Source organism: Halichoerus grypus, chromosome 6 (assembly GCF_964656455.1).
Source record: "Halichoerus grypus chromosome 6, mHalGry1.hap1.1, whole genome shotgun sequence".
In the NCBI taxonomy this organism is placed as follows: Eukaryota; Metazoa; Chordata; class Mammalia; order Carnivora; family Phocidae; genus Halichoerus; species Halichoerus grypus.
Genome location: NC_135717.1, coordinates 47,137,313 through 47,154,090, shown reverse-complemented (window position 1 = coordinate 47,154,090; position 16,778 = coordinate 47,137,313). Strand labels below are relative to the sequence as shown.

Below are 16,778 nucleotides of genomic sequence, written 5' to 3'. Positions count from 1 at the left end.
TCGAGTAGGATGGGATTGGGCCAGGAAACGAGGTGCCTCCACGATCACTGAGAAGCCTCTTCACATCAAGGGCACCTTGGCATCTCCTGAGGGCAGGAAGCTTTAATCGCTGCTGGTCTGCCACGGGCTTCAACCACGAAGCGTGTGAGGTTCCAGTGGTACCGTTGCAGCCTCTCTAGCGACCCTTAAAGCTTAAGAACAGAAATGGAAGTATCAAGTCCAGCTGTTACAGCCGTCACGGCCTCGCTTGCTGGCAGTGATAACCGCGGCAAGGTCGCCCCAGCCTCATGCTGTCTTCCGCATCTCCTGTGGGTAGATAACCACCGGTGGAGCCTGCTTTGTCCCTGGGATCCATCGTGCAGCAGAGGCTGGGAGTTTCGTTTCTCAGCTCTCCATCCCCCGTTGGCAGACAGGAAGGCGGGAACTGGTGCCCAGAGCCAATCAGCCATAACCAGCCTTCCCTTTCTCTGCCTCATCATAAAGGAAAACCTAGTTTCGTGGCAAATAGAATATACAAGATCTGAGATCACATAACGACACGATGGAGGTGTGTTCTTTTCGTGGAGGTAGCTGGTAAACCGTTTATCACTTTCATTTTTTTTTCCTCCTATTTATTTAAAAAAATTTTTTTTATTTTATTATGTTATGTTAGTCACCATACAATACATCATTAGTTTTTGATGCAGTGTTCCATGATTCATTGTTTGCATATAACACCCAGTGCTCCGTGCAGAACGTGCCCTCTTTAATACCCATCACCAGGCTAACCCATCCCCCCACCCCCCTCCCCTCTAGAACCCTCAGTTTGTTTCTCAGAGTCCATAGTCTCTCATGGTTCGTCTCCGCCTCCGATGTCCCCCCCTTCATTTTTCCCTTCCTTCTCCTAATCCTCCATGCTATTCCTTATGTTCCACAAATAAGTGAAATAATATGATAATTGACTTTCTCTGCTTGACTTATTTCACTTAGCATAATCTCCTCCAGTCCCATCCATGTTGATGTAAAAGTTGGGTATTCATCTTTTCTGATGGCTGAGTAATATTCCAGTGTATATATGGACCACATCTTCTTTATCCATTCATCTGTTGAAGGGCATCTCAGCTCTTTCCACAGTTTGGCTATTGCAGACCTTGCTGCTATGAACATTGGGGTGCATATGGCCCTTCTTTTCACTACGTCTGTGTCTTTGAGGTAAATACCCAGCAGTGCAATTGCTGGGTCATAGGATAGCTCTATATTTAATTTTTTTTTTAAGATTTTGTTTATTTATTTGACAGAGAGAGACACAGCAAGAGAAGGAACACAAGCAGAGGGAGTGGGAGAGGGAGAAGCAGGCTTCCCGCCGAGCAGGGAGCCTGACGTGGGGCTCGATCCCAGGACCCTGGGATCATGACCTGAGCCGAAGGCAGACGCTTAACGACTGAGCCACCCAGGCGCCCCTATATTTAATTTTTTGAGGCACCTCCACACTTTTCCAAAGTGGCTGTACCAACTTGCATTCCCACCAACAGTGTAGAGGGTTCCCCTTTCTTCACAACCTCTCCAACATTTGTTGTTTCTTGCCTTATCAATTTTTGCCATTCTAACTGGTGTAAGTCGTTTATCACTTTTAAACAAAGTAACGATGCGAGACGTGCCTTGTTCAGTCTGCTCACGTTTGGGTGAGCAGCTGAGCGTCCGTGCATCCGTGGGGGGATGGTGCATTTGCTCGGACGACTGGCACCTCTCCTGGACAGGTGTCCTGCCCTTTCTACGTACGAGTAGTGATTACTTTCCCATCTCCAGTCCTCCTCACACTCCTGCTCCCTGTTCCTCTTGCTGTGAAGGTTGATATATATTCTCCATCTCTGGCTTTGGTTGGTTGTTTTTGTTTTTTACTTATGATGCTTTTTTTACATACGTTTCCCCATAGTCACTGATAACTCCCCGTCTGTAGGTGGTCCCCACCCCTTTTCCTGTTTGCAGCATTTGTCCTACATTGACCCCTCCTTCAGAGCCTCCCCTCCATCTCTTTTCCAGAGTACTGGGTCAGGCAGGTTTCTCCTCCCCACATAGTCTTCCTTCGATGTGCATTCCTGGCTTTACTTGGTTCAGCTTCCCTCACACGTAAAGGTCAGAGCTCTTCGGAGTGCTTTTCTTCCCGAGTGCCCGTGCCATCTCGTCTCTCTGTGGCTGCAGGAGCCGTTCCGTGCCCACGACTCCGGCACTCGCGGCAGACCCACACACAGCTCCCAGTGTTAGCTGCCGGCATAGCATCCCCACGCAGACACCAGCGTCCCCCATCCCGATGTCACTGTTGTTAGCCCGACGTTTGCTGGCTCGAGTTTCCCCTGTAACCCCGGTTAGAAGCCACGAGACCGTCCAAGCCAGCACATGGCCACCTGCAGCCCGCCGCTGTGACCAGCGCATCCCCTCAGCACCCAGTGCCCCTGCCCGGCTCGGTCTTCAAGTCTCCCGGCTGCCCTCTGTCCCAGGTCTTCATCCCCTCATCCTACAGTTCTTCCCTTGCTGCTGCCCTGCCCGTCCTCATGGGGCCCTAAGAGTTCGATTCGTAAAATCGCAGCCATTGCCTTCCTGCTCATTCTCAGTCTGTCCGTATGTCTCCCAGAGTCAAGGCTCTTGTTCCACCACGTGGATTTGGCAGCCCCCACCTGACAATACATCCACTTCCTAGATGTGTGATCTTGAGTAATTTCTGAGTTTGAAACCTCTTTTCTTATTTGTACAGCTCTATAAAATGTATATAATCATGGATCCTGCTTTATAGGATGATGCTGGAGATCGGAGGAGGGAATTAGCATCTGTAAAGTGCACGGTTTAGTAAGAGCTTAGGAAGAGGAGGTGGCTGATGAGCAGACGGAAAGGCAGCCCCTTGTCACGTCAGCTTTACCTCCCTGCCCAGAGCCTGCGCTCCATCAGAACAGAACACTCACTGTGTCTGTGAACATCCTGATACTGTCATTGGTGTCGTGAGCCATTATACAGGGCTGTGCTCCTCTATCTTTGCCTATCACATAGCACAATATTTGGACGAGAGTTCATGTGCACTTTGCTCGCTAAATGCTTGCTTGAATAGATAAGAGGAATAAATCACATCTTGTGTTTCTGAACAAGAAAGTGATTTAAGATACAGCAGTCCCTTAAGAACTGCTAGCTGATTTCTTTGAAAGAATTAATAAGATTGATAAACCCTTAGCCAGACTTATCAAAAAGAAAAAAAGACCCAAATTAATAAAATTATGAATGAAAGAGGAGAGATCATAACCAACACGAAGGAAATACAGACAATTTTAAGAACGTATTATGAGCGACTATATGCCAACAAATTAGGCAATCTGGAAGAAATGGATGCATTCCTGGACACATATAAACTACCAAAACTGAAACAGGAAGAAATAGAAAACCTGAACAGATCCATAACGAGCAAGGAAATTGAAGCAGTCATCAAAAATACCCCAACAAAATAGAGTCCAGGGCCAGATGGCTTTGCAGGGGAATTCTACCAAACATTTAAAGAAGAATTAATACCTATTCTTCTGAAGCTGTTTCAAAAAACAGAAATGGAAGGAAAACTTGCAGACTCATTCTTTGAGGCCAGCATTACTTTGATCCCAAAACCAGACAAAGACACCACCAAAAAGGAGAATTACAGACTAATATCCCTGATGAACATGGATGCCAAAATTTTCACCAAGATACTAGCTAATAGGATCCAACAGTACGTTAAAAGTCTTATTCACCATGACCAAGTGGGATTTATTTATTCCTGGGCTGCAAGAGTGGGTCAACATTCAGAAATCAATGTGATACATCACATTAATAAAAGAAAGGACAAGAACCCTATGATCCTCTCAACTGATGCAGAAAAAGCATTTGACAAAATATAGCATCCTTTCCTGATTAAAACTCTTCACAGTGTAGGAATAGAGGGAACACACCTCAATATCATAAAAGCCATCTACAAAAAGCCCACAGCGAATATCCTTCTCAATGGGGAAAAACAGAGCTTTTCCTCTAAGGTCAGGAACAGGACAGGGATGCCCACTCTCACCACTGTTGTTCAACATAGTGCTCGAAGTCCTAGCCTCAGCAGTCAGACAACAGAAAGAAATAAAAGGCATTTAAGTTGGCAAAGAAGAAATCAAACTCTCACTCTTCGCAGATGACATGATACTTTATGTGAAAAACCCAAAGACACCACCCCAAAAGTGCTAGAACTCATACAGGAATTCAGCAACATGGCAGGATATAAAATTGATGCACAGAAATCAGTTGCATTTCTATACACTAACAATGAGACAGAAGAAAGAGAAACTAAGGAATCGATCCCATTTACAATTGCACCCCAAACTATAAGATACCTAGGAATAAACCTAACCAAAGAGGTAAAGGATCTGTACTCTGAAAACTACAGAATACTTATGAAAGAAATTGAGGAAGACACAAAGAAATGGAAGAGCATTCCATGCTCATGGATTGGAAGAATAAATATTGTTAGAGCAGAGAAGTCTACGCACTCAATGCAGTCTCTATCAAAATACCATTGATATTTTTCACAGAGCTGGAACAAATAATCCTAAAAATTGTATGGAACAGAATAGACGCCGAATAACCAGGGGAATGTTGAAAAAGAAAACCAAAGCTGGCGGCATCACAATTCTGGATTTCCAGCTCTATTACAAAGCTGTCATCATCAAGACAGTATGGTACCGGCACAAAAACAGACACATAGATCAATGGAACAGAATAGAGAGCCCAGAAATGGACTTGCAACATCATGGTCAACTAATCTTTGACAAAACAGGAAAGAATATCCAATGGAAAAAGGACAGTCTCTTCAACAAATGGTGTTTGGGAAAATTGGACAGCCACATGCAGAAGAATGAAACTGGGCAATTTCCTTACACCACACACAAAGATAAAACTTAAAATGATGAAAGACCTAAATGTGAGATAGGAATCCATCAAAATCCTAGAGGAGAACACAGGCAGCAACCTCTTCAACCTCAGCCGCAGCAACTTCTTCCTAGAAACATCGCCAGAGGCAAGGGAAGCAAGGACAAAAATGAACTATTGGGATTTCATCAAGATAAAAAACTTTTGCACAGCAAAAGAAACAGTCAACAAAACCAAAAGACAACCGACAGAATGGGAGAAGATATTTTCAAATGCCATATCAGATAAAGGGCTAGTATCCAAAATCTATAAAAAAAACTTACCGGGCGCCTGGGTGGCTCAGTTGGTTAAGCGACTGCCTTCAGCTCAGGTCATGATCCTGGAGTCCTGGGATCGAGTCCCGCATTGGGCTTCCTGCTCAGCAGGGAGTCTGCTTCTCCCTCTGACCCTCCTCCCTCTCCTGCTGTCTGTCTCTCATTCCCTCTCTCAAATAAATAAATAAAATCTTTAAAAAAATAAAATAAAATAAAATAAAAAAAACTTATCAAACTCAATACCCAAAGAACAAATAATCCAATCAGGAAAAGGGCAGAAGACATGAACAGACATTTCTGCAAAGAAGACCTCCAAATGGCCAACAGACACATGAAAAAGTGCTCAACATCGCTCAGCATCAGGGAAATCCAAATCAAAACCTCAATGAGATACCACCTCACACCAGTCAAAATGGCTAAAATTAACAAGTCAGGAAACGACAGATGTTGGCGGTGATGCGGAGAAAGGGGAACCCTCCTACAGTGTTGGTGGGAATGCAAGCTGGTGCAGCCACTCTGGAAAACAGTATGGAGGTTCCTCAAAAAGTTGAAAATAGAGCTACTGTACGACCCAGCAATTGCACTACTGGGTATTTACCCCAAAGATACAAATGTAGTGATCCGAAAGGGTATATGCACCCCAATGTTCATAGCAGCATTGTCCACGATAGCCAAACGTGGAAGGAGCCCAGATGTCCATCGACAGATGAATGGATAAAGAAGATGTGGTCCATATTACTCAGCCATCAGAAAGGATGAATACCTACCATTTACATTGACATGGGTGGAACTGGAGGGGATTATCTTGAGCGAAATAAGTCAGTCAGAGAAAGACAATTATCATATGGTTTCACTCATATGTGGAATAGAAGAAACAGTACAGATGATCATAGGGAAAGGGAGGAAAAATTGAATGTGAAGAAGTCAGAGAGGGAGACAAACCATGAGAGACTGTTAATTCTAGGGAACAAACTGAGGGTTGTTGGAGGGGTGAGGGGTGGAGGGATGGGGTAACTGGGTGATGGGCATTGAGGGCACATGATGTGATGAGCACTGGGTGTTATATGCAACTGAAGAATCACTGACCTCTACCTGTGAAACTAATGATGAGTACATGGTGAGTATATGGTGGCTAATTGAATCTAAAAAAAACAACAACAACAACAACAAATACAAACAAAACACTGCTATCTTGCCAGCCAGATTTTGAGCCGGTGAGATATTTTATACATGTAAGCTAACATTCAAAACCTCTTTGGCTAGTTTTTTCCTATGCTTGGTTCAGTTCCAGTAAACTACCCTCCACATCATCTCCGGGAGTCCTATTAAAATGCACCTTCCTCAGACCTAGAGCATCTGAGTCCGAAGCAGGGTCTGGAAGTTTGCATTTTATTTTATTTTATTTATTTATTTATTTATTTATTTTAAAGATTTTATTTATTTGACAGAGTGAGAGAGCACAAGCAGGGGGAGCAGCAGAGGGAGAGGGAGAAGCAGGCTCCCCGCTAGCGGGGAGCCTGATGTGGGGCTTGATCCCAGGACTCTGGGATCATGACCTGAGCTGAAGACAGATGCTTAACCATCTGAGCCACCCAGGGGCCCCATGGGAGTCTGCATTTTATCGTCACCCTCCCCAGATGATTCTTCTATGTGCTAGGGTTTGTAAAGGTCTCTGAGATCTAATGGGCAGGGTGTGGCATGGTTTAAAGGAACTCCTGTTGAGGTGACCTCTTATAGATAGGACACCAGGTGCGGAAAACTGCCCCTTAAGCCTTTCTGTAATTTGTGGAAAAGTCAGGTTGGTTAATAAGCATTTCGCAGAGACTTGCAAAAATCAAACAAGGGAAAATGCAAATGTGAAAGTAATTATATTTCAAGCCAGTGTGGGTGGTTTTAAAATCTTAAAAGGAGGTATGGCCTGCATGAGACAGTTTTGGGAGAAGCTGCTTCAGCAGATCAGGGGCTGAGAGCAATGTTTCCTGAACATTAAAGAGGGTGGTCGGAGAGTGGGAACTGTCTGTGGGCACAGGCTTTTAATCCTCCCAGATCTGTTTTGTGGTCAAAGCTGATGCTCGATTAAATGGGTCCTTGGTGATCAGCAACAGAACTGGGCCAGCTGTCTTAGGCAAAATGCGAATTTGGGGGAAGGCTTTTGAGGACGGGGCTGGGGGATCGCCTCTCCAGAGGCTTTGCTCCATGAACCCACACAGGGTTTGGGCTTTCAAGCTGCCGTCGTGATGGATGTGACTTCTGACTGACTACCTTTCTGTTGTCATTCGCCCGCAGAGAGGGCAGATCCGGCTCCTTCCCCTTTGTGGGAGGTGCCAGTCGCTGCCTCATCCGGGAAATTCTGCAGGAGGGATGTGGGGCCTGAATAGGAATGGGACAGATGCTAGACAGACCCAGCCAATCCAAACCCAAACCAGAAGCAAAAACAAGAGAAAGAAAGGAAAAGGCCACCTGCAATGCCTCTAGAGTTAGATTATTTAGGGTCAAATCCTGGATCTGTCACTTGCTCTTTGATCTTCTGTGCCTCAGCTTACTCATCTGTAAAATGGGGATGTATTTGGTCCGTATCCCTTATAAGGATTAAACATTTGGGCAAGTGTCGGGCCCGACGTCAGGGCTTGCGTGTGCTTGCAGTCCTGTGAGCGTCTCTCTCTGCACACACACATTTGATCCCATTTCTGTTGTTTTCCTTCAGACTGCCTGTTTCCTATCACATCTTGATATTGCCGCCCACAGTTTTGCCTGTCTCTTTGTTCCTTGGGAATTTGGCCCCACAGCTGATGAAGGGACATGACAGTCTGGTTTTGTAGATGGGCCTCTGCGGATGGAAGGAGCCGGACAGATGGCCCCCGGGGTTTCCGGCGCCCAGTCTCGCTCCCGGATCACCGATCACTTTCTCTCCTCTGGGGCTTTATCTTTCCATCGCACGCTCGAGCCCGTCACAAATTTGCTGTGGCCTTTGACTTTTAAGGAGGGTACTGAGCAAGGCTAACTTGCTTCTCTAAGTACCTCTTGCCTTTCTTCCCTTCCCACCTCTTAATGGAGGTGTGGGGCTCCTTCCGACTCTCTTCCCAAAGCCTCTGCCTTTCAGAGGGCAGGTGGAACTTTGTGGAAGGGAACGGTATCCATTGAGGGGATGACGCAGTCTCAGGATATGGCACATGGCACAACTATATTAAGGTTCCAAAGTGATGCTTACAAATTTATATGCTTTGTGAATATGGAACATCTTTGTCCTCTTAGCAGCGAAATGATTTCATTGTAGTTTGGTTTTATTTCCTATTAAGGTCACTTGCCCTTCGTTAATCTGGCCTCTGTGGCAGTATGGTTCATGCATGAGACTCTTTTTTTCTTCTCAGAGCGTTTTGTGTTGTGTGGTTATTGTGGTGATAGTGAGGTTGTGATTGTAAATTAGTTGATTCATTCGCAAGGGCCAAGAATACATGAAAGTATCCGTGGTCAGAGTCTCTCTCCCATTCCTGCCCCCATCCCTCAGTGTCCCAGCTCCTTACCAGCAGACGCCCATTGTATTAGAATTTTGCACTTCCTTCCAGATTTGTCTTATGCACATATAAATATATGTTATTTCCCCCTTTTTAAACAGATGGTAGCATACTATATATACGCAGTGTTCCATACCCTGCCTTTCTTTGACTCAATGTATACATATACATCCTTAGATATAAGTATACAAAGAGGTTTCTCGTCCTTTTTTATAGTGGCAGAATATCCTGTCATACAGTGTACCATGATTTCTTTAAGTACTTCCCCATAGATGGAGATTGAGACTTCCTGATGGATTTTGAGATGAAGGTTCTGGGTAAGGATGAATGAGTAGAATCCATATTGACGGATGCAGCTGAAATGAAGTCCGAGGTTGAGCATGGTCTTGTGTTGTTCACAGAGGGTGTCCTCTAAAATGGTAAGACTCTTGCAGTAGTCCACTAGGCTTTGCATAGGCAATTTTGGATATCGTAGAATAATCAAGGAGAATCGCATACATTTTTCAATTAGCAATAATCGCGCCTTGGATAAACCGCATTGGCTACGATCATTTTGTAAGCTAGTGGGTTCCTGGTCGTGGAAAATAATGGGTTATTTTTTAAAAAGATTATATTCTGAGTCCAGCCAGATGTATCTAGATGCATAAAGTTGATAAAGGGACATAAGGAATCAGTACCCACCATTCAGAATAAGTTTAGAAAAGTTTCACGGTCAGGAAAATGTTCCTGGGAGAAAATGTTCCTGGGAGATAAATAACCCACTTTTCCATCTGTTCTTATTTAGTAGATGCCTTAATGGGTTAGATTTGAAAGTGCAAGGAAGGCAGGGTTATAACCTTCTTGAGAACATAGTCGCTGACCCGTTGTAGCTCATAAATATTTGTTTTGAACGGAGAGCATGATCAAAGAATTTTAAAGTATGGTAAAGACAGCCGTATATATCTATTACTGTATACGTTGTTATGGAAGTGTATATATTAAAGCATTAATACCAAGTGATGTTTGAACCAGCAGAATATTGGAAGATGAAAGTCATAATTCAGGAAGGAGCAGGCTATCAAGTTCACCTTATGCTTCCTTTCAAAGTACTACTTTGACCTTGAAAATCTTACTTGTACCTAAATGTAAGTCTGGAGATAGAAATGTATGTTGTAGATGAATTCAGCCCGTTAGCAGAATTGTTAAGTAGCTAAGAAACACATGCTATTTTTGTGAGTCCAAAGATGAGGAAACAGCTTGAGGACCCACTGGAGAGCCGTGTGCCCTCCGAGACAGGGGCAGTCACTTCCACATTGGAAGCCACCCGGAGAGTTTCTTCACTTCTTGTCTGTTTTGGATGTCATCTTGTGTATTTGATGGTCTCTTTGGCAAGTAGGTGAAGTATCACTTGAGTCATAATAGGAGACAGAAATGATATCCATTCACTCAGCTGTGTTGAGAAATAATCCCCATAAACCTGCTTTCATTCCTTTAGCTTATATATCCTTCAAATTATGGGAGAATTAAGGAGAAAGGAAGTTAGGATGATAGTCATGGTGATGGCTTTTGTGTGACATGACAAAAGTCTGTAGGCCACAAGCAGAGGTCAAAATAAGGAACTGCAGGCAAACCGATGAGTGAGCAAGTTCCCTAGAGGAATTGTGTCTTCTGTGTGTCCTGCTCAGAACCCGAGTTGCCATGCCCAACTAGCTCCTTTTCACAGTGATGGTAACTTTTCTTAGTTGAAGGTTGACCTTTGCTTGGTGTCGGATGAAGTGTGTCTTGGTGGCTTACACACGTGTGCTGTAGTCCCCACCCCAGCTCGGGCCCGTTTCCTTCGTTTTAAAGGTACTTTTAGGAAAGGGGCGGACTTGTTCTCTCTGCCAGTTTTTCTGCCCCCCCCCCCGTGCCCCCGCCCATGCACAGTAGGAACTAGCTTGGATTTTCTGGATCTCCACTTTATTTGCACCCCTCGTACTCCGGCTGTTTGGTATTTCAGGTGCTGGTATCTGTCATCAGACTCTGCTCGGTTGACCGGCCCGGGGAGTGTGGTCCTCATCTCGGGGATGCTTGTGCTTTGCTCGCTTCTTCCGTGTCTCTGTGGTAAAGTCTGTACCTGTTGTCTTGACTCTTCCGATGCAGGTCTGCAGACTCCTAGTCCAGAGTTCATTGTCGACGTGGAGTCCATGGACATCTTCCCCGTGGGCTGGTGCGAAGCCAACTCTTACCCTCTGACCACACCACACAAAACAGTCTGTGAGTATCGTCCAGTTGGGAGCCCTGTGGACAACATGCGGGGCTTGGGGGGGTAAATAGACAGTTCTGTGAAGAGACTGTAGCCAGGTTGTAAAAAACAGACCTTGTGTTAGATTTACCACGGAGCACCAATATTTTTATCTGGTGGATGTTTTCAGTATCTTCAAGAGATGGATATTTGGAAGCACCTCACAGGTTGACAAGCTAAGTCATAATGATAAGGCAGGTGAGCGTCGTGGAGTGGCAGAGATAAGATATAAATATACTAAGATCTATAAAGATTGTATAAAATAATATATAAATATATATAAAATAAAATAGGTCTTCACTCCCAATTTATAGTTCATTATTTTGATTAGAGAAAATTTAAGCTAAATACTATGTGGTTTTTTTTGTTGGTTTTTGTTGTTTTTATTGTTGTTTTTGAGACGGGGAGAGAGAGTGCATGAGTGGGAACCCTCCTACACTCTTGGTGGGAATGCAAGCTGGTGCAGCCACTCTGGAAACAGTATGGAGGTTCCTCAAAAAGTTAAAGATAGAGCTACCCTATGACCCAGCAATTGCACTACTAGGTATTTATCCAAAGGATACAAACACAGTGGTCCGAAGGGGTACCTGCACCCCAATGTTTATTGCATCAATGTCCACAATAGCCAAACTATGGAAAGAGCCCAGATGTCCATCAACAGATGAATGGATAAAGATGATGCGGTTCATATATACAATGAGATATATTACTCAGCCATCAAAAAGAATGAAATCTTGTCATTTGCAATGACATGGATGGAACTAGAGGGTATTATGATGAGTGAAATAAGTCAGAGAAAGACAAATACCATTTGATTTCATTTATATATGGACTTTAAGAAACAAAACAGATGAACATAGGGGAAGGGAGGGAAAAATAAAATAAGATGAAAACAGAGAGGGAGACAAACCAAAAGAGACTTTTAACTACAGGAAACAAACTGAGGGTTGCTGGAGGGGAGGTGGGTGGAAGGAATGGGATAACTGGGTGATGGACATTAAGGAGGGGATGTGATCTGATGAGCACTGGGTGTTATATACAACTGATGAATCACTAAATTCTACCCCTGAAATTAGTAATACAGTATGTGTTAATTAAATTGAATTTAAATAAAAAATTTAAAAATTGAAAATAAAGTTATGAGTCCTTAAAAATAAGGGGTTTTGATTTTTTTGTGAAGTAGATATTTCTGGTATTTTCTTTATGTAATTTGTATGCTAGCTTTACTTTCTAGCATCCTACTATAGGGTTCATTTAGGTAGATGCTCAGGAAATTACTAGAAAAGGAAGTTCCATCCTATAGTTGGCTTCCTGTCCCCTGATGTCAGCAAAGTTTGAAGGACAGTTCTATTCCACATCCATTAAGAGGAGGATGGTGCATTGTCTGTGTGAAACAAAGTAGGTCGCCCAGATTATACACAGGTGGATTTTAAGGGATTCTTCTCTCCCATACACCATACTGCTCAATGAATCTGATCCAACGAGAGTAATATCTTGTCCTCATGTTAACATATTTTTAAAATTTTAAGCATAGAATAATTTTTTTCAATCTCAAGGGCATTCTGTTTTTGTCCTCTCACAGTGCCACAGATTCTTGGCTCAGTTGGCCTGAGAGCCAGGCCAGGTGCTCCCTGGGTTTAGTCGTGGGTAGGGCCGGTCCCCTGGGTCTTAGTTGTGCCTCAGACAGAAACTCCTGTCTCGTGTCCGCTTTCTTTCTTATTAAAAGTATATTTTAGAATAAAGTAGCTAGTGTTAAAAATAGAGCAACCCTACAACCCAGCAATTGCACTACTAGGTATTTATCCAAAGGATACAAACATAGTGATCCGTTTAATCTTATTAAATGCAGTAAATTCTATTTAGACTTCATTTCTGATGAGTCAAAGTCTCTTTCAGATTTATTTATTTATTTTAGAGAGAGAGATTGAGAAGGGGGGAGAAAGTGAAGGGGAGGGGCAGAGGGAGAGAGAGGGACATGCAGACTCCCCGCTGAGCGCAGAGCCAGACATGGGGCTTGATCTCAAGACCTTGAGATCACAACATGAGCCAAAACCAAGAGTCAGATGCTTAACCAGCTGCACCACCCAGGCGCCCTGAGTCAGAGTTTATTTTAATGCTGGAAGAAAATAAGATAAAGTTGTGGCATGAGTGAAATAACTTTCCAGTGTTTAAATTGTTTCTTTAAAACTGACACAGTTTTCCCTGAAGACATTTTTTTTTTTAAAGATTTTATATTTTAGAGAGAGAGAATGAGAGAGAAAGAGAGAGAGCATGAGAAGGGGGACGGTCAGAGGGAGAAGCAGACTCCCCGCTGAGCAGGGAGCCCGATGCAGGACTCATTCCCAGGACTCCAGGATCATGACCTGAGCCAAAGGCAGTCGCTTAACCAACTGAGCCACCCAGGCGCCCCCATGAAGACATTTTTAAAAAAATGCTTTTGCCCAACTCGTGAATGAAACTGACTGTCCTTTTGCCCTTTCTTGCCTGTTTTACAGCACAAAAGAAGAGAAAGATTGCAGTCGTGCAGCCAGAAAAACAGTAAGTTTTTGTGTTTTGTTTTTTTCCCCCAAAACTTAGGTGGTATATAGAACTGTCTTTATAGAGAATAAGGAAGTGTGGCCGTTTTTATCAGTGAGTGGGTTCACAGAGATGATAGCCAGAAATACCTGTTGTTGTTTATGGTGCACCCGTTAAACATGGAAGACACGGGCTCGCCTCTTCTAGGGATCTCTTCTCCGGATTGCAGTTTCTCCCTTCCGTTCCAGCTGGAGGGCATCCTGGCCTCACACCTTGATAGTGAAAGCCCTCTTTGAGGCCCCCCTGGCCACGCATCGCTGTCCCTGCCCACACTCAGCATGCTGGTGTCACGGGTCGTGGCCGGCCTGGCAGGCAGGCAGACTGCCGTCCGAGGCCATCTCTGCCAGCCCCCAGCAAGGTGTCCTTTAGGAAGCTGCTTAATGCTCTGCATCTCAACACCCTCCTTTGTGAAACACCTGTTTCTCAGGGGGTTCATGAAGATTAAATTAGATTTCATGTGGAAAAAAAAATTGTGTGGGTTGTACAGGGTTAAGTCAATGTAAGTTATCCCCCATTTCAGTTGTAATTTTAGGGAGAAGGAGGGTATCAGGCAGTGTGCATACATGCAGTATGTTTTTGAAAAATTCTCACCATTAGTAACATTTTTATATATTGAAGATTAGCTAAGGTACACTAAAATATACAGCCTTTGCCAGGTGGTTCTGTTTTCTAATGAAAATACACTGGTGGAAATGAATTTGATCTTTTCAGATACCCAGGTTTAAACTTAAAATGAAATTGAATAATGACTGCATGGCTATTTGAATGTGAATAACAGTTTTGTGGGCATTTTCCATACATTCATGTCTAAACACAGTGTAGCAGGTTAATAATCTGACTCCAGTTTGGTCTGGATAACATTGAAATCGAGAGCAAAGAATAAATGGTCCCATCATTGAATCCAAATCCGATTTTGTAACTCCTCAATTTATGGCCCGTGGATCCGTGGTCCCCATCCTGCACTTGCACCAGTCACCCAGACAGCTCGATAAAACAGACACACTGCTGGGTCCCCATCTCCAAATTCCCTGGCTCAGGATGTCTTTAGTGGGGCCTGAGCATCTGTGCATTTAACAAGTTTCTAGGTGGTGCCGGTCCTCTAGTGTGGGGACCCCACTTTGAGAGCCAGTGTGAAGATGACCCCACTGAGATTTTGTGATGGTTTGCTCTGCGCTTGTGTCATTTTTCAATGGTGTGATTTCCACACCGCCATCCTGGGTACCCTGTAAAAACCAACGCACCTCTTTTCCCCTATGGCTACATTTTTAATGTTTATTCAGCAACTTTTTTACTGAACTATAACACAAAGCTCTGCCCTAGGCTAGGCCTACTTCTCATTCTAGGACCCATCCGTTCATAGGCTTTCTTTGAAGGTCTTTTTAGTGTGGCCGTGACCCACACAAGCACAGGTGCCAAAAATCAAAGGCCAAGCAGTTCTCAGACACTAGCTTTTAGAAAGTACTAGTTTCTTCTATTGAAGAGAAGTCTGACTTCCGTTAAAATCCATGCGAGTTGATGTTTCTTTGTGTCTAAAATATAATGAAGGGCATTATGACAATTCTATAGCAAGAGACAAGCCAGGAGCCTCCTGGAAGAACATCGCTGATTAGGGATGACAACTTGAGGGGCAGACATGCCATCGGCTTCTTAGGGTTATTACGAGAATTGGGGGACGACCTCTTTGAAACGGATACATTTGTACTGATGTTGCTGCTTGACGTATATGCATCCTCTCTTTTACTGTGTGCTTGGATTTCTGTGATAATCACTTTAAGTTATGAAAAGACTTTGGAGTTAGTTTAATTAATTTAATTAGTTATTTCATTAGTTGAGTTCCTTCTCAAGTGTGCGACCCGTGATAGTTGTATTTTCTTGATCAACAGATTGCCATCCACAGTGCCTGTTGAGAAAATACCTCACGACCTTTGTTTATTCTCTCACCTGGACACCTCAGGTAAATGAGCCCACTTACGGCTGGCTGTCCCATCCCAATTTGGGAGTGGAGACATGGGTGTGTTTTTAGGTCTAATATAAGAATATTTCAACTTTAAGTTCATTCTCCTTGTCTCTGTTGCTACTTATTAACACATACCTACTTTAAAAAAAAATTTCTAAACCAGATTCTCTGTGCCTCTTCTGTCTCTTGGTCAGTAGCTCTAGACACTTCTCTCAGTCTGCAGGAGAAGAGTCCATGTGTTCCTTGGAAATTTGGGCCCAGTTAGGGTTGTATGTTGTGGATGGTCATGTGCAAGGAGAAAGAATTGAAAATATCATTATTAGGCACTCATTTTTTTTTTTGATATTTTATGGCATCCCACTTGCATTTTTCATTACTGGTTAATATTTAAGTCCCCATGGGCTTTTGAATTGTTCCTTAAAAACCCTCTGTGTTTGAAAGCTGAGAGTGAATAATATATGTCTTTTAATGTGTAAAGTTCTATATCTTACATTAACCTTTGAAAACACAAATGTGAATTCCCCATTGACAACAAATCTGATTATAGACGTGTTTGTACATTAAATAATATATTTGATTACGAATTCTGTTTTCTAGCCAAAGTGAAACCTGCTCTGAATTCTTCCAGGATTCTAAGCTATATGCCATGGAAGAATCCTAGCAGTCAAAGTTATAGTAAGGAGAGCATTTTTATGAGTAGACTTACTAAAATTGTTTTTTTTCTAAAGTTCTGGGTAGGGTAATCCTACCAAAAAATTTCCATGTATATGCAGCTGTGGACATAATTCTTTTGCCTAATTTTGTTGTATAGAATTCAAACTTCAGAATGGTTTTAAAAGAACCATGTCAGCTCTTCTTTCAGAGTCTATAATTGTTATATTACTCCTTTTGTGTTACCCTCACAAAAATAACATTTCTCCCTCGTTCCCTGTTGGTTCTTAGTTGAAGTCCTATGAGGACAGTCCCTCCAGGACTGTTAACAGAGACACCACTGTTAGCGGAGCTTAGCTTGGGGCATTGTGGGGGAGGGTGAGTCTTGGCTGACAGCAGAACCCTGTTACAGACATCAGGAAGCTTTAGGGTAATACCTTACCATTTATTCTTCCACGTTTCCCCATGGCCCTTTGAGACACAACTAGCCCAACAACCTGCTACATTGAAAGCACAATGAAGGAAATGCAGATTCAGTCCACGGGAAGTACATTGCACGTCCATGAGATTGGCAAAATGAAGACGCCCTGCCATGTCTAGTGTTGGCT

The 16,778-nt window shown here is 43.4% G+C and overlaps 1 protein-coding gene across 6 annotated transcripts in view; it reads left to right on the top strand.

Annotated features, from left to right (window-relative positions):
• SFMBT2 (Scm like with four mbt domains 2) overlaps positions 1-16,778 on the top strand; it is a 227,876-nt gene that overhangs the window by 167,805 nt on the left and 43,293 nt on the right. For all 6 annotated transcript variants that reach the window (XR_013448983.1, XM_078075125.1, XM_078075123.1 and 3 more), the window contains 3 exons: positions 10,844-10,957; positions 13,481-13,523; positions 15,446-15,516. Coding sequence is in view for 5 of the 6 variants with exons in the window: in XM_078075125.1 (XP_077931251.1) it covers positions 10,844-10,957; positions 13,481-13,523; positions 15,446-15,516 (228 nt within the window). In the remaining variant the exon portion in view is untranslated. The remainder of the gene's footprint in view (positions 1-10,843; positions 10,958-13,480; positions 13,524-15,445; positions 15,517-16,778) is intronic.